At 36.7% G+C, this 16,662-nt stretch overlaps 1 protein-coding gene and 1 long non-coding RNA gene across 2 annotated transcripts in view; one reads left to right on the top strand and one right to left on the bottom strand.

The window, feature by feature from the left end:
- LOC145668912 (cytochrome P450 20A1-like) overlaps positions 1–16,662 on the bottom strand; it is a 47,782-nt gene that overhangs the window by 11,681 nt on the left and 19,439 nt on the right. Inside the window, exons 5-8 of the mRNA XM_081737193.1 lie at positions 13,408–13,553; positions 9,885–10,052; positions 2,595–2,847; positions 126–246 (exon numbers count right to left, since the gene is read on the bottom strand). Coding sequence (XP_081593319.1) covers positions 126–246; positions 2,595–2,847; positions 9,885–10,052; positions 13,408–13,553 — 688 coding nt within the window. The remainder of the gene's footprint in view (positions 1–125; positions 247–2,594; positions 2,848–9,884; positions 10,053–13,407; positions 13,554–16,662) is intronic.
- LOC145668914 (uncharacterized) overlaps positions 1–16,662 on the top strand; it is a 165,080-nt gene that overhangs the window by 143,004 nt on the left and 5,414 nt on the right. The gene's annotated exons all lie outside the window — the stretch shown is intronic.

Raw genomic sequence — 16,662 nt, 5'->3', positions numbered from 1 at the left:
TACTAGAACTTAAAAGAATATTACACAGAAAAAGTGAAAAATGAAAATGAAAAAAAAAAAGTCATGACTCATAGCCCATTACGGATAACACGCAACAACTATTAATTGTTTGACAGTTTACTTACTTCAGTTTGTCTATTTCATCCACATTGAAAGGCTCGTTACCCAAGACATCTTTCAGTTCTTCATAAAGTTTTTCTTGTGTTTCTGGATATAAAGACAGGAAATATATAGCCCATGTCAAAACTGAAATTAAAAGAAAGTACAAATATTCTGTAAATACATTGCATATCTTTTGTAGTTATTAACAGTACTCCTTAACACTTGAACGAACACAAAACATACTGAAATGAACTTCTTTTCATTGATATACAATTACTGTATTATTATCATTGCTGTATCTCGGTTTAAAACGATTTCAAGTAAATAATTCGTCACCCATCTCTTGCAAATACAGATTATTGCAAAAGTTCTTCTATTTCAAAGAATTTCTTGACCATTTAACTAGCCAGACTAAGTTGTCAGACACCTAATCATTATTTAGGAAAGATACAGCTAATTCGTAACAATGCAAAATAAATCAAAATTCCTGTAGTTTGGTTACGTTCATTTCTCAGTGCCCGCCTTCCCTCCCCCCGGAAAAATTAATCTGATATGTTTTGATTGGTAACTGTATAAATTGGTTACTTATCAATAAATCCTCCCGTGGGAAAACTAAATACTCTCCAAACGTATCAGAAGAAGCTAGTTCTGTCTCCAGTTATGAGGTAACAAGGATGAAAATGGATGAGAGAAAGAAGGTATGGAAAAAGGAATACATACCACCAAATAAATATACCGTAAGAGATTGGTGCTTTAAAAAAAAAAAAAAAAAAAAAAAAGCATGCGAAAGAATGAGCTGAGTTCAAGGAAGTGCAATGTCCATGTTACGTCACTATTGCCAGATTTAAAATCTACACCAAAGGTAGGTAACCAGATTCTATCAATGTTGCCAAAATCCAGATTTAACGCCGGTTTATATTTATGAATAAAGAATGATTCTTTATTTCCCGTTTATTATTATTATTATTATTATTATTATTAATCTATCACATAAACCTGCTTTATAATGTGTATATGTTGTTTTAAGTCAAGTGACAATCCCGACATGCCCTTTTCTTGTGACATTTTTGATTGTCCAATGTATTCTTTAATTCGGGTGTCAATATTATGTTTCGTTTAACCTATACAGGGTGTCTGAAAAGTTCCCCTGACTCTGTTATTATCAGATTTACAACAAAATGTAAGAGGGAAAACAGTCTCCAAATATGATGAAGTGATTTTTTTTTTTTTTTATTTTTATTCGGACGAGCCGTTAGGGCTGTACACTCCTTATGCGCCCAATGTTAAATGAAAATGCCACGTTGCAATTTACCTGGACCCACAAATTAAGTGAATGAAGTTACTGTCTTTAACGCTAACGTGTTGCTGGCCAGCATCCATTTCAAACATGCCCCCAAGCACCTTATGTTGTGGATCCAGGTAAATGACAACGTTGCATTTTCCTTTAACATTGGGTGCATGAAGAGAGTACAGCCCAAACGGCTCGCCCGATTTTAAGAAATCCTTCAATTTAGATTGAAAACATCATATTTGGAGATTGTTTCCCCTGTTACATATTGTTGTAATTCTGATAGTAACAAAGTTACCCTATATCAGGGTACTTCCGAGACACCCTGTATATGAGGAGTCACATTCAAATTGAGCACGATAAAAACCTGACCTATTTAGTGATCAACAAAATAATCTTTTAAGCCGGTAAGATGTTTTTCTAAGCTTTTGGGGGGATACTGGCAGCAGATATATTATGCTTTGCAAGAATACATTAATCCTATGTTAAAGAATATGTATTCCTTTTCCCGTACCGTATTTCTCACCCATTTTTCTCCTTGTTACTTTACCATTGAAGACGGAACTAGCTTGTTGTTCCGATACATTTGGAGAGTATTTAGTTTTCTCGCGGAAGGATTTATTAGTAAGTACAGGGTGTCTACTAAAATTCCAAAATGAAATTTTATGACTTTTTCGTGACCTTTACTTTACCAAATTATAAAATTTTCTAACATTTTGAAGAGCGAATTTGGGTGCGAATTAGGCCGAATTTTCATCCATGTGATAGAAACGTACTTTGCTTGCGATTTGGTAGCGTCTAAATCCGACCATAGACATTTTTGGTGGTGAATTTTGACGTTTTATAGAACAAAATTTTCCAATCTGTTCTTACATTTGTACAGTTAAAAAAAAAAAGTGACCTAAAAGCTACATTTCGTGACTTTCATGACCGTTTTCTGATTTCGTGACTTTCGTGACCGATAGATACCCTGAAGTAACCAATTTTTTATTAATTTCAATCATCCTTTCATATGCATAATTTTAATATATATTCACATGTTTATTTCTAAGCTATGCCCTTCTAAAAGAAACGTAAATAAAACCTCAATTCGGGGGGCTACGTTTCTCTTTCCCCATTTTACGATTTTCAACAACAACAAAAAAAAATCATTCCAGAAAAAAAAATGAATTTGTGGAGTATTATTCTTGAACAGAAAACTCACAGTTGCCAGAAGTGTGAAATCCACCAATGAGGTAAGTAAGTGCATCTGTGACGACTACTTCTTCAGGCAAATCACTCTCCACAAGAACTTGCAGAAACGAATGTCCATCACCAGAGCCTTGCTCCTTCTGACATCTGACAATATCTCGAATCATGGAGTGAAGGAAATTCACGGATTTGCGGAATCTCAGCTCTCTTGGGTCAGTGCTGTCAGGGGTTGGTCCTGACATTCGGGCCAACATCTCAGTCATACACTAAAACAATCAGAATAAATGCTTAGTCAATACTTCTCTTGATTCTCTAAATTTACAGAAACATACAAATACCTAATTTATAATTACGTTCAATTATCTATCGAAAAAAAAAAAACTGAAATGAAATTTGTAGCTTTACGTCCTTTAGGCTGAAGGAGACATATGATTACTGAAAATGAATGATTACTGAAGGAATAGGTGGAATAAGAATGAGGAAGGAAAGAAAAAACCCCGAGAAAACCCACGAAAACGATGCTGTTCACCACAAATTCGCACGGACAGGGATCGAGCTATGGACTCCTCACACTAGAGGTCAGCGTTCTATAAAGGTAACCAAGAAAGTTCTGTCGCTTTTTTTTCCCCACCACTTTCGAACATCAATATGTCACGTAAGACGTACCTGGAAGATCAAAATTAGTCCCCATCAGCATCGACAACCTTCTGTCAATGTTCTGGAAGGCCATGGATTACATCGCGATAGAAGTTGGTGGGCCGTGAAGTGAAGAAGGTATCAAGTGTATTTTGCATCTCTATTAAGGATTTGAACTGACGTCCTCTAAGGTGATTGTCCAAGGAATGGAACAGGTGATAATCGGACGGTGCAATATCCGGGGAGTATGGAGGATGCAATAGTTTCCCATCTAAGGCGTAAAATAATGTCCCGGGTCATTCTAGCTACGTAGGGCTTAGCGTTGTCTTGTAACAGAGAGCACTCCTTTCGATTCGGAAGTGCGGGCTCCAGTTTTGAGTTTTTCTTGAACACTGTTCAATTGCTGAAAGTACACAGTTAGATTCATGCTCTGACCAGGTGGTAGCAGTTCCCGATGTACGATGCCGCGAGCAGTCCACCACACGCACAGGAGGAGCTTCTGGTACAGTTTCGGTTTCGGCTGTTTTGGAACCGGTTCATGCGATCCTAAACAATTATGACGGCGCTGTGGAGGTCCACAGAGACATCTCCTTCCTCAGACGAGACAGCAAAGAAACACAGGGTCTGCTCGCATTTCCTTCTGGCCTGGAATCAAATCATGTAGGACCCATCGACCCAACTTGTACTGCTTCCCAAGTTGATGGAAGTGCTGCCGAATGGTTTCTCCACTCACACTGAATTGTAGTTCCAGTTCCTCACATGTCTGGCCACTGTTCGTCTCTATTGCTGCCTGAAGATCTTCATTGTGTACATGTGTTGATCTTCTGGCACGTGCGCGTCTTCGAGTGTTTCGTCACCGTCCTTAAACTTCTTAAACCATCGCTGCACTGTCTGCGTAGTCACGACACCCTCACCAAACGCCTTGCACATCTTCCACCCTGCTGGAGCGGCGTTTGACCCCTGTTTGAACCAGGGTTTGAAAAAACCCGGGTTTTTCTGAAAAAGCCCAACCCACCTGGGTCCATATGGGTTTTTTCGGGTATTTTCGGGTTTTATTGGGTTTTTTCGGGTTTAATTGGGTTTTATCAAAATATTTCAATGTCTTTGGGGTAAAAGTGTTAAAATGTGATTTATATTTCAAGATTATCATTGTCACAACTTGCAACAATTTTCTATTCATTGCTTTTTTGAAAAAAATGGCAGCCATTTCGAAATTTTACGTTGGATCATCGCCAAAATATATACAGCTAATTTAGAGTATCTCGTGCTTCTACTCTAAAAATTTCGACTTAAAAGACCGAAAATTGCGCTTTGTAGCGTGCATACCCGCTATTTTGAAAAAAAAAATAAATTGTCACCATTTTGAAATTTTACGTTGGTATGCCGCCAAAATCTATACAGGAAATTTAGTGTGTCTCGTGCTTGTTCTCTGAAAATTTACATTTAAAAAACCGGACGTGATTCCCTTTAGTATGTGTGGTACAAGCAGACTAACGAACAAATGCAGATTGAATCATCCCAAAAGCCTCAGTGACGTTTGCCAAATATGAACACCAAATATATTAATTGAACAGCGTAAAATAAATGTTTTTTATTATTGAAGTTCATTTTCGATACCTGGTGCGTTCAATTACGGGAATTTCCCGAGCTATAAAATAAACTAGCTTTTGGCTAGCTGGGGGCTCTGCCCCCAGACCCCCGAGTTTGCTCGGCCTATGGCCTCGCATTTCTTATCAAACGCCCTTTGCATCAACAGTGAATTTCGTGAACTTGCTCTTCAAATTTCCTGAATCTGTCCACCCGGTGGCATCGCCCCCCACACACTGTCTTTGCTCGGCCTACGGCCTCGCATCTTCTGAACCCACAATTCTATCATTTCTTTTCCTATTTCAACTATTTAAAAGGTAAAATTTTGTATCCCAAGAAAACGCCCATTTAAATAACAAGGAAATTTCTTCACCACCATTTAGACTCCTAAAAATATTAAAAATATTCACTTTTGGCTATTTTCCTGTCGGTTAGTCCCGGAATGCTATAATCATGCCGAATTTCATCATTCTAATCATGCCGGAAGGACCTAAACATTTTGGGGTGTAGAAGACGTCCCATATAAATAACATGGGAAAGATTTTTCGTTTCCCCATAAAACCACTCTATGGTTGGAAATTTTTATTTCTGATGTTTCATTTAGGTAACGCTTACGAAAACGTACAAGCATATCGAATTTCAAGATTTTATTCCAATTCTAAATACCTAAAACATGAGATTATAAGTTTTAAAAAAAGGACCATTTAAATAACATGGGGAAATTCATCCAATATTTAGACCCCCTCTAAAAATTAAAAATATTCACTTTTGGTAATTTTCCTGTGGGTTTGTCCCGAAAAGCTATAATGATGTCAAATTTAACCATTGTAGCCCTACAGGAAGTGCTCAATAATTTGAGGGTGTAAAAGGTTTTCCATATAAATGACATGGGAAAGATTTTTCAGTTCCCTATAAAACCACTCTAAAGTTGGATTTTTAAATTTTTACTGATTTACTTAGATACTGCTAAGAAAACGTACAAGCATACCGAATTTCAAGTTTTTATTCCAATTCTAAGCACCTAAAACATGAGATTATAGGTCCAAAAAAGGCCTATTTAAATAACGTGGGGAATTTTTTCATCCCCTCTTTAGACCCCCTAAAAATTAAAAATATTCACTTTTGGCAATTTTTCTGTCGGTTAGTCCCGGAAAGCTACCATCATGCCAAATTTAATCATTGTAGCCCTACAGGAAGTGCTCAATAATTTATGTCAGCTCATGTAGCTCATGTGTCTTAAATGAAATTAAATATCTTCCAACATAAAATAAATAGTTTTATTGTTGAAGTATTCAGTTCCGATGCTTTGTGCGTTCAATTGGGGGAATTTTCCGAGAACTTCTTTCGGGACGTGTTTTTTTTTTCCTCCTCCCTCGAAAATGCAGCTCCCTTTACTGTACATCGGAACTTCCACTAGTACGAAAGTTGGAATTCAGCACTTGAAACAGTAAGCGGTACGTAGTTCGGAACTCTGAGCATCGAGTTTCTTAAATTTGACGAATTTTTATGCTATGGTTATTGTTGATTCTACAGAATGCTTATTTGAAGAGTACCTACAAATAACTGCACTAAACTGTAGTTGTTCGAAAACTAAATTTTACTGAAGAATACTTGTGTTACCATCAAAGGTAAGAAATAATACTAATAGTTTTACTAATGCACTACATCTTTACTGGTAGTACCGGCATCTATGGCTTTAAACGCGTCAAACGTATGAGGGACAACGTCCCTCGGCGTCGCCAATTGAGTTGAGTTGATTTTAGTTTAGCGTCCCGTTCAGCAGCGAGGCTATATGAGACGTGGACCTACTGATTAACGTGGAATCCGAACCACATGAGCTCCCGCCGGGAATCGAACCCGGGTCTCCCACGCCAAAGGCGCGTACGCTAACCGCTTAGCCACGGAGGAGCTCTCGGCGTCGCCAAGTTGGTGAGCACACTATTCACGGAAAGTATTTTCTAAAACATAAAATTGCATTTTTTTTCCTTCAAATAGGCTATAAGCATAATCCATACATTAATTTGTTACTTAATTATCTCAAGCTAAGGTAAGGTTTTTTTTTTATTCATTCAGTGCATTCTGAACTTTATAAAGGTCTTATGTTGAATGTTGTATACCTTAACGGGAAAGCATTCAATTCGCCCAAGGAAAGTCCAAAATCTGATAAAAATCACTTTCAATGTGATCACCTTGGTTGTATCAATAATATATTAACAAAAAGCTCAAAAACCCAGGTGGGTTTTAAGGTGGGTTTTTTCAGGTGGGTCCAACCCGAAAAAACCCGGTGGGTTCTTTCGGGCTGGGCCCACTTGAGCAAACCCTGGTTTGAACTCGTACAGCATACACGCCTTTATGACGCTCTTGGAGGTACCATGTTCACTCTGTTCTCACGCAAGTTCATGGTGTAATTGAACTGCCACAACCAGGTGGTATGTTGGATATACCCACACCAACAACCGACCTTCGCCTTATCTCCATTCGCATTCAACTCGCGGTTTGACTACGCTACACAGATTCCTACAAAAAGCGACAGAACTTTCTTGGTTACCTTTATACATTACCTACCGAGATGAGAAGTTAATCTTACACACACACACACACACAAAATGAGTGACTTTTTATATATATATATTCTAGGAATGGAGAATATCTATGATACCGATTGTGTATAATTAATTTTAGTTTCATGTAAGGTTTAACTACACCAGAATGTTTTAAATCCCGTGTGAACAAGTCATCAACTATTCTGATTATTTATGTACTTTATTCTAAGAAAACCTTATGTTTATATTGCGCTTCAAAAATTATTATTATGAAGGAAGAAAGAGGATTACATGGTTCATCTTGGGCTCCATTCCAAGTCTACATGCCTTAGAATAGATAAAAAATTAGCACGTTCACTTTTGCTGCACATGGTCTCAAATTTCCATCCTCCAATTGCACAAAAGATTCCCTTCTTTAAAGGTATTATTATATACAGGTTGGACATAAAGTCTCTCCCTCTGATAACAAACATTAATAACAAGAAAACTAAGAATAACATGTGGTTTGCGGCAAATAATAGGAAAACTCAAAAAGTTTTTTATTTGATTTAGAAAATTTCCACATCAGCTCCACTAGTTGTCCTCAGAGCATCCATGTGATATTCAATTTCCATCTATGTGTTACTCAATGTTTCAAGAGTCACTGTGACTATTGCAATCCTTATCCTGTTTTTGAGCGTTGCAATGTCACAGACAGGTGTTGCGTAAACCCTGTCTTTAACATAACCCCACAGGAAGAAGTTCGCAACGCAAGGATTTTCATGGGCTTCGAGTTAAATCAACAGCTTTCACACGTTTCTCAATAATACTCGGACTACAGCTTCTATCACGATCTAAAATACTTCCTGTTGCAATAAACTTGCTATACCATTCCTTTATGGTCTTCACATCTGGTGGCTGCTGTCCATACTTTCTGCTGAATGTTGTTGAACTGTGGCAGAAGATTTTGTTTCATGATACCGCAACAAACACTTCCCTTTCTGCTGTGCTGATGCCATTTTTAAACAAATGACTGTCGCGATGCGGTCAGCTGCAGTAGATGACAGCACAGGCTGACAAAATCTTGAAGTATCATACAAGCGATGTTTTCAGAACGCATTTTTCTATCATTGTTTGTTTTCTTGTGATTAATGTTTGATATCAGGGAGAGACTTTGTGTTCACCCTGTATAATGTATGAATAAGAATATAAACATTTCCAAAGTTAGAAAAAAAAAAAAACTGTATATTATTCTGCATTGTTAACTTGACACTAACGAACTTACTCCATTTTGTTTATTCTGCAACACGATGTTATTCAACCAAAACGAATACTTTAATTTTAAACTACTACTTTAAAAAATGAAAGAAGTTAGCATTTCTCCAATACATTGTATTGAACAAACCAAAATTTCACGGAAGGAAATGTAGCAATCAATAAAGTACTGTATCCAATTCGAAAATCTGGAATTAAACCCCCCAACCTCGTACTGTATAATAAGAATAAAAAAAAATATGACGATATTTCTTTTTTCTTTTAATCACAAGAAAAATGCATGATTAAGATGTATATATATATATATATATATAAAAAAAAGATGATTGTCTGCCATAGAGCAGGTAGTATAGTGCTTGAAAGGAGACAAACAGATTCTTAGAAGAAGAATACAAAACGTGATTTTATTGCATATACGTACATGATGTATGAGCGTCACCAAAATGTTAAGAGAGAAATGAATAACATTTAAAATAAATGAGAGTATGGAGAAAATATTAAATAATATTTCGATTTACATGGGGTTACATATTCTCGTTCTTATGTTAAGACTGCCATATACATATTTCATTATAATAACGGACAGAGTTCATGGTTGCGTACTTACACTTGGCTGAAGTCCATGATCAGACACAGTTAATTGACAGCTGAGCCTGCACACCATTAACGCTAAGATTGTAGAACACCACTGTAAACGATGTTGTGCGAATGCGTTAAGGTTGAGTTGTGATTGTAATGTGGTGATTTTTGTAAGATTTCTAGAATATATATATTTATTTTCCATACTTTCATTTTCTATTTCGGATTTGAGAAAATAGAATTGTTTATTTTCCCTTGTGAAAGTCTTCCGTGTTTATAATATTTGTTTTTAACTTTCACTATTTTTACCAGGATGTTTTTCGATACTTTATTTAAAATATTTCACTTTTACTTGTTTATTGTTTGGTTTCCCCGAGAGACTAAGAAAATACTTCAGTTTTTAATATCACAAAATAAAAGAATGTCTTATGACGTACATAGAGTGAGAAAAAAAAAACGACTGGACAGAGATTCAAAACAGGAACTCCGGCTTACCGTGCAGATGAGTTAGTCACTACGCTACCCCGTTAGCTCTCAGAACTTATCACTCTCCCATTTGGTACTCAAGCAACTGAGTTATACTCAAAAGCTTGCACACCAGAAAGTTACAATGTGCAACCTGAAATTTACACAAGATGACGGCTAATCTATGCTTCTACAATTTATTTTACAATAGCAGTATTCCAGTATTTATATTCACTTACCACTTCATATTCCTGTGCTAATTCAAGGATCTTCTTTTCGTCATTAAGAAAATCACCAAAACTGGTAGTAACAATTCCTTTGATAGCATAGGCCATCATTGTCTGATGCAATGGAATATGCTGATCGGCTGGAAATGAACTCCACTTCTTGCATAGCTCTTGAGCAAGCTACAAATAGATTTTTAAAAAATAGAAGTCCAGTAAATAATGCTGATTATTACTTACAGAAGCATAATAACCTTCGATGATTAAAACTCCAACTTAAAGATGATTTCTCCTTAAGTACCTTTAATACCTTGGAGAACATTAGAACATAAAGGAGTGAATGTTTAACAGAAGTTCACTTTTTTAACTGATAAAAAAACAAAAATATTCGCCAGCGATAAATAATGATAAAAACAACCTTAATTCATATCCATTTAAACTTTCCTGGCGAAGTATTGCAAACAGGTCTTTTCGGGTTAGCAGCCAGGTAAATACTCTTGTATCTTGTAATGTTTCGAGCGCTTACATTGTCCTCATTTTCAGGCGAATATGATGGGGCAATAGAGTGCGTGGAATATATACTTCACATGTGTGACTGGGCTTTTCTGATTGGTGCTTAAAATAGTGGGATCTGATTGGTGTCCATGTTTGACTCAATTGGAATCCTGTGTCTCTGTTAAGGTTCGTTTTTCTTGCGTGATTGCAACTGCAACCAGCCGAAGATGATCTGGGCATTCGAACACATGGGATTTACCGCATTCCATGTAAATGTGACAAGGCATATATTGGACAATCAGAACAGACCATCGAAGCCAGATGCAAAGAACACAACAGTTACATCAGATTAAACCAACCAGAAAAATCTGCGCTGGCCGAGCATGGTATCAATCAGAAACATAAGATTTTATTCAGATACTAAAATAATAGCAAAATGCTCAAAATTTTCGGATAGAAGGATAAAAGAAGCAGTTGCGACACAACAAAAAACGAATCTTAACAGAGACACAGGATTTCCATTGAGTCAAACATGGACACCAATCATATCGCGCCATTTCAAGCACTAATCAGAATCCGCCATTTCACGCACCAATCAGAATCCGCCATTTCAACCACCAATCAGAAGAGCCCAATCACACACACATAAGGTATATATATTCCAGCACTCTATTGTCCCATCATATTCGCCTGAAGATGAGGACAATGTCAGCCCTCGAAACGTTGCAAGATACAGCAATATTTATCTGGCTACTAACCCGAGAAGATCTGTTTGCAACCTTAATTCATGTTTATTTTCTGTACATTTTGGATGAAAGTTGTTAAATTTTTGTAAGAATTTACCTAAAGGATCTCCAAAATTTACAACAACAACAACAAGGTGCATCAGTACAATTATTATAGTTTTCGCTTCGTAAACATGTGAAATAACGCTTCGTAGAATAATGATATACATATTTATGTTCTATAGTTATTAATACAAACAAAGAGCTGCTGAACCTCGTGTTAAAATTTATTCTCTCCTGCTGCAATAACTTACAATGTATAAAGCTACAATTTGCTGCTTATAAAGATCTGCCAATAAGCATACCCCGAAAACAATTTACGAATACAGTACTGTAGGTACTGTACAGTTATAATCAGGAACAGCAGCAAGCGCACTGTATTGAGGTCCGTTACACACTGACGAAACAATGAACAAGGAGCAGAACGCTGCTCTTTTCCTGTCACAACTTGTATTTTGCACACAACGCGTAGGAGGATTGTAGCAGACGCCTGCTTCCAATGCCTTGTCAATGTTGCCAATACAACGCCTTGACTTCCTCATTTAATTACGATAAAAGAAAACTAAGCTGGATTGTCACGAGCCAGATACTCGGGAGTATACTGTCATTACATAAAGTGCTAAGCTGGAAATAGTCATAAACCACAAAAAAGATAAAGTTGTTTATCTTTATAAAGCAATAATTTTGTTGAAGAAATACAATAAACATAAAATACAATAATTTTAATCTACTTCATTACCCTTAGATGCCTAAAAAGTTTATCCAATAGTTAGTTCTTGAACCAAAAGGTATACTTCACATAATAAATAACTAAATAATTTAAAATATGATTTTGTCTTACTAGCAAAAGCGGTTCTAGATGGTAAAAACTGGGGGGACCACCAGAACCCAGCCTATGATAGGTATATCATGAGTAAAACTTTCAAAAATATATAAATAATAGCTTCAATTTTTTTTTCACTCAAAAAAACTGGGTCGGCGAGCTCCCCCGGCGCTGGCCTTAGAACCGCCACTGCTTACCAGTTCTCCAACAACTACATATCAATATAGCAATATGCACTGCCATTTTATCTTATCAACTGTCTAACAACTGCATACCATCAATATACCAATATGCATTACTGATCTTCAAAATCAGACTATTGACTGGGACAAGAGAATATTAAAAAGCTATGAAACCTAAAACATAACAGTAACTTATATTCTTGTTCGACATCTTTGAATGTTCGATGTAATTAAACAGACTTCACTTCTTTCTAGATTTGATATTTTTGTTTAGAAAGAACTAAAAGTAGTATTATAATGTGAACTGCTTGAAGAGCAATGTTATCAACAAACTCAAAGGCACTCAGTTTTGATCCTATAAATTTTTATAAATGTTTTTATTCTTGTAGAGCGTAAACATTTCATTTCCATACACCTTATCCCTACGAAATTATTGTTCTTTACGTAAGTCTTGAAAATGCTGAGACGTTTAATATATTTTTTTAACGATCTACAAGAATTGGAAAGATCAAAAGTGGGTACCTTTGAAATGAAATCTTTAAGTTTAATGTCTAACGATTACACCGGCTAGGCTAAAGGAGACGGTGATGATGAGAAACGAAGAAAGTGAGAGAAAACGGGAGAACACCGAGAAAACCCACGCACATGGTGTTTGTCCACCACGAAGTTTACTTGGCGCGAGGTGGGATCGAATCAAGGACCACCATGCACCAGAGGTGAACGCTCTACCACTGAGCCACCGCGGCCCGGTGTGAGTACCTTTGAGTTTATTGAAGTCAAATAGTAGTTGTCACTTCGAACACTAATACCATCTTTGACCTGGCTACACAGTAAGCGCCTTTGGCGCATAAGACCGGATTTGATTTCTGATGGAGCTCACAACATCAAACTGTAGATCCATGTCTCACATAGTCTCGGTGCTGAAATGGACGCAAAATTTAAATCTAGCCAACCAACTAACACCATACTGGACAAGACACAAAATGGCATTAAGTTGGTGCTATACTTAATGTAACTCCAGAACATTTATAGTATGTAAGATATTCCATGGGCATTGAATGTTGGCTGAAGTATATCGCTAGTAGTATTGTTGAAAAGGTGACAAGATGAAGACCTTATCTGATCTTACCTGCGCTGGACATCTGTAATATAAAGAATTTATTTTTGAAAATAACAATAAACTAGAATTTATGTCTGTAAATACCCAAATTCTGAGCCCATTCCCATTTACTTCAATGATATAACAAACCTACCTTAAGGAATGAAATGGAGTAATATTTACAAGCATCATGTGCAAATGCTTTATCATAAAGATGCCTGCGCTGTCTCCCGTCAGCTCCATTTGCATACTGAATGCTCTGTGGACCAATAACTGGCTTCAAATATTCAAATAGTAAGGCTGCAAAAGATGAACAGTAGAAACTAATATTTATTTTAAAACAATTCTTACCATAAAGAGCACACATAGTTTCTTTTAAAATGCTTTGATAAGCACGCAACATTTTCACTTGAAAAAGAAAAAAATAAAATAAAACCTATGCAACAACCGAAGAGTTTGGTGTAATTGTTGAATAGCTAGTTTACGCCCTTTTTCTATCAAACGCATTTGTGGCTTTTGCCATGCTTGTTTAGCCTCCTGATAACATTTCAATTCAATATCGGAATAAATTGCTGCATATTACATTGTTTTATGTAAGAAAAATCTATATTTAAATTTTCAACATCGTTTTTCTCCAACTGCATGTTTCAGACTTACGCCCTTATTGCATCAAACTCCTCAATTCTAAATATGAAGTTTCTTATATTTTCAAATTATTGTATGTTCCATAGACATTTACACATGCTTGGAACGATTAGAAATAGATTAAGATTCCTAAAAAAAATATTTATATCATGTTCAAGACAAACAATCTTTGTCGTAAATATCCAAAATATGTCTGTGAAAATTCTATCACCACTCAATTTTGAAATGTCTGCATTACGTGCAATATAATGCAAATTAAAGTTTCATAATCCGCATATGAAAATACGACCATGCACGTACAGAAACTACTGACGGATTGTTATAAAATAGCTTAATGAAATAATAGTATCCATACCAAATAGTCATAACAAAAATTGAATGCTCACCTACGGATCCAAACAACAATCCGAACGCAAACGTTTCAGTGACAAGTTTCCGCCATCTTCCGAGAATATCCTTTAAAATTTACACTGTTAGAACTTTATTTTTAATCAATTTTCTTCAATGTAGATATAAAATGTACGAGAAGGAGTCCGAAAATAAGTTTCCTCAAGCGACTGTGGACAGAGATGGGGATGCAAGACCAAAAATAACATGTGATATTAAAGATCAGACGTATCTTTATTTTTCCACATAAGTATCACGTACATTGAGACATTTGTGATACCGGTCAATGAGCTTCAAAAATCCTTCCAGGAAAAATTTAGGGCTTTGCATATGGAAGAAGCGTTGAACAGCCCCTTCTGTTATTTCAGCATTGCTTCCAAACCACTTGCTGCCGAGAATACCTGATATTTTCGTATGTAGTGGCCGCGCACGTCCTTCCAGGTTTCGGTGTGTCCAGCACTTGCTGCCGCCCCTCACTGAATTGGCGACACCATCTCCACACCATTTCTTTCGACATCACATTAGACCCATAGATTTCCACCAAATGGTTATGGATTTCGGTTCCCGATACGCCACGTGTCCATTCATAGCGGAGAACCGCATGGACCTCCTCCTTTGACCATGATGTCAAAATGCGCCTTCTCTCCATAGCTACCAGGCACAGACTGAAAGAATCGTCTCTGTTTTGCGCAGGCGCTGTGACGACACAATCTGCAGGATCGCGGGCGAATGATACCCACTTGTGTCTGGGTGTGTTGCGCATGCAATCGCTGTCTTGTTTCGCCCATTGCTGTTCGCTTTTGTGGCGAAAACGTGAGGGGAAACTTATTTTTGGACTCTCCTTCGTAGAACGTTCTTCAAGTACCGTTGTTATTTAATTTCCTGGTTAATAAGGTGTGCTCACTACCTTTAACCAAACTTGAAAGAAGAAATATCTATTTTGTACAAATAATTATTAGTGGTTATTAAAACATTGTAACTTAGTTGGTTTTATAATTTGCGCTGTTTTCCTATTACCGAAACTCAAAACTGATTTTAGTAATAAAAAAAATTCCGACAATGCATATATGTTTTGGCACAACAAACTAAATTATTACATATCTCTTTGTTCTAAATATCCTGTACGAATATGTATGAACTGTTTAAGAAGGTATTCTACCAAGAGATACATACTAAAGGTATCACATACTTGTCATCGGATTGCTATTACGAAGCTTAGGCGAATATTCAATTTTTGTTATGATCAATTGTTAAAATACTTATTTCAACGATTCCTATACCGGTAACTACATGCACCGCTCACATTTATGACCCAGAATTCTTTATTTATGTTAACGGTATCTAGAAAACCCACCATATTGCTGCAGGTGAAGCTGCTAGGCCAAAATTTATTTTAAATTAAGTGGTTCCTATTGAACTTACTAATCTTATTTTTAATATTTTTTTTTTTTCAGCTTTGTTGGAAAAACAAAAGCCAAGGATTACGATCGAAAGCTTGAAAAGTACAAACTTCTCTACGATTTACCAAAGTTAAATTCAAATAAAGTCCACTTATCAATTCCGGATGAAATGAAATGAAATCTTGGAGTTTTACGTCCCACGGTTATGCCGGTTAGACTAAAGGAGACGGTGATGATGAGTAATGAATGAAATGGTGTAATGAAGAAAGTGGGAGTAAACGGGAGAACCCCGAGAAAACCCACGCACAGGGTGTTTGTCCACCACAAAGTTTACTTGGCGGGGTCTGGGATCGAACCCGGAACCCCAAGCACCAGAGGTGAACGCTCTACCACTGAGCCACCGCGGGCCCCAATTCCGAATGAAATGAAATATTTCAATGTACCGTTCTACGATTATGCTCTTTAAGTTAAGGGAGACGATGATTAAGGCACGTGAACAATAATGGAAGAATTGGTGGAATGAGAAAATGGGAGGAAACGGGAGTACCCCGGGAAAACTCACGGATACGATGTTGTCCAACACAAACTTGCTTCGATGGGATCGAACCAGGGACCTCACGCACCAGAGGTAAGCGCTCTTTCATTGAGCCACAATGTCCCCCCCTCCCCTTTTTTTTTTTTTTTTTCAATTCCCTATGACTAAGCAAGTTTATAAAGCATCTATTCAGCTGTTCCTGTACATATAAACCGGCTGATCAAATCAAAACTAGAATTAAAAAACACCAACAACACAAAACAACCAACGAATTATGAAATTGGTATTCTGGTCTATCAAATGCCTCTATTAAAATACGGGTACCGCATTGAAAATGTTAGTCTTTTCGTACAGACCTAAAATGCAAATAGGAAAATACATTTTTCGATCTATTGATACTGAAGGTAGAAACCCAGATGAAGGTAATGTTACAAATTGAAAC

This window comes from Thermobia domestica, chromosome 13 (assembly GCF_964235325.1).
Source record: "Thermobia domestica chromosome 13, izTheDome1.hap1.1, whole genome shotgun sequence".
In the NCBI taxonomy this organism is placed as follows: Eukaryota; Metazoa; Arthropoda; class Insecta; order Zygentoma; family Lepismatidae; genus Thermobia; species Thermobia domestica.
Note: the sequence above shows the minus strand (reverse complement) of the source record. Positions and strands in the feature narration are given on the sequence as shown.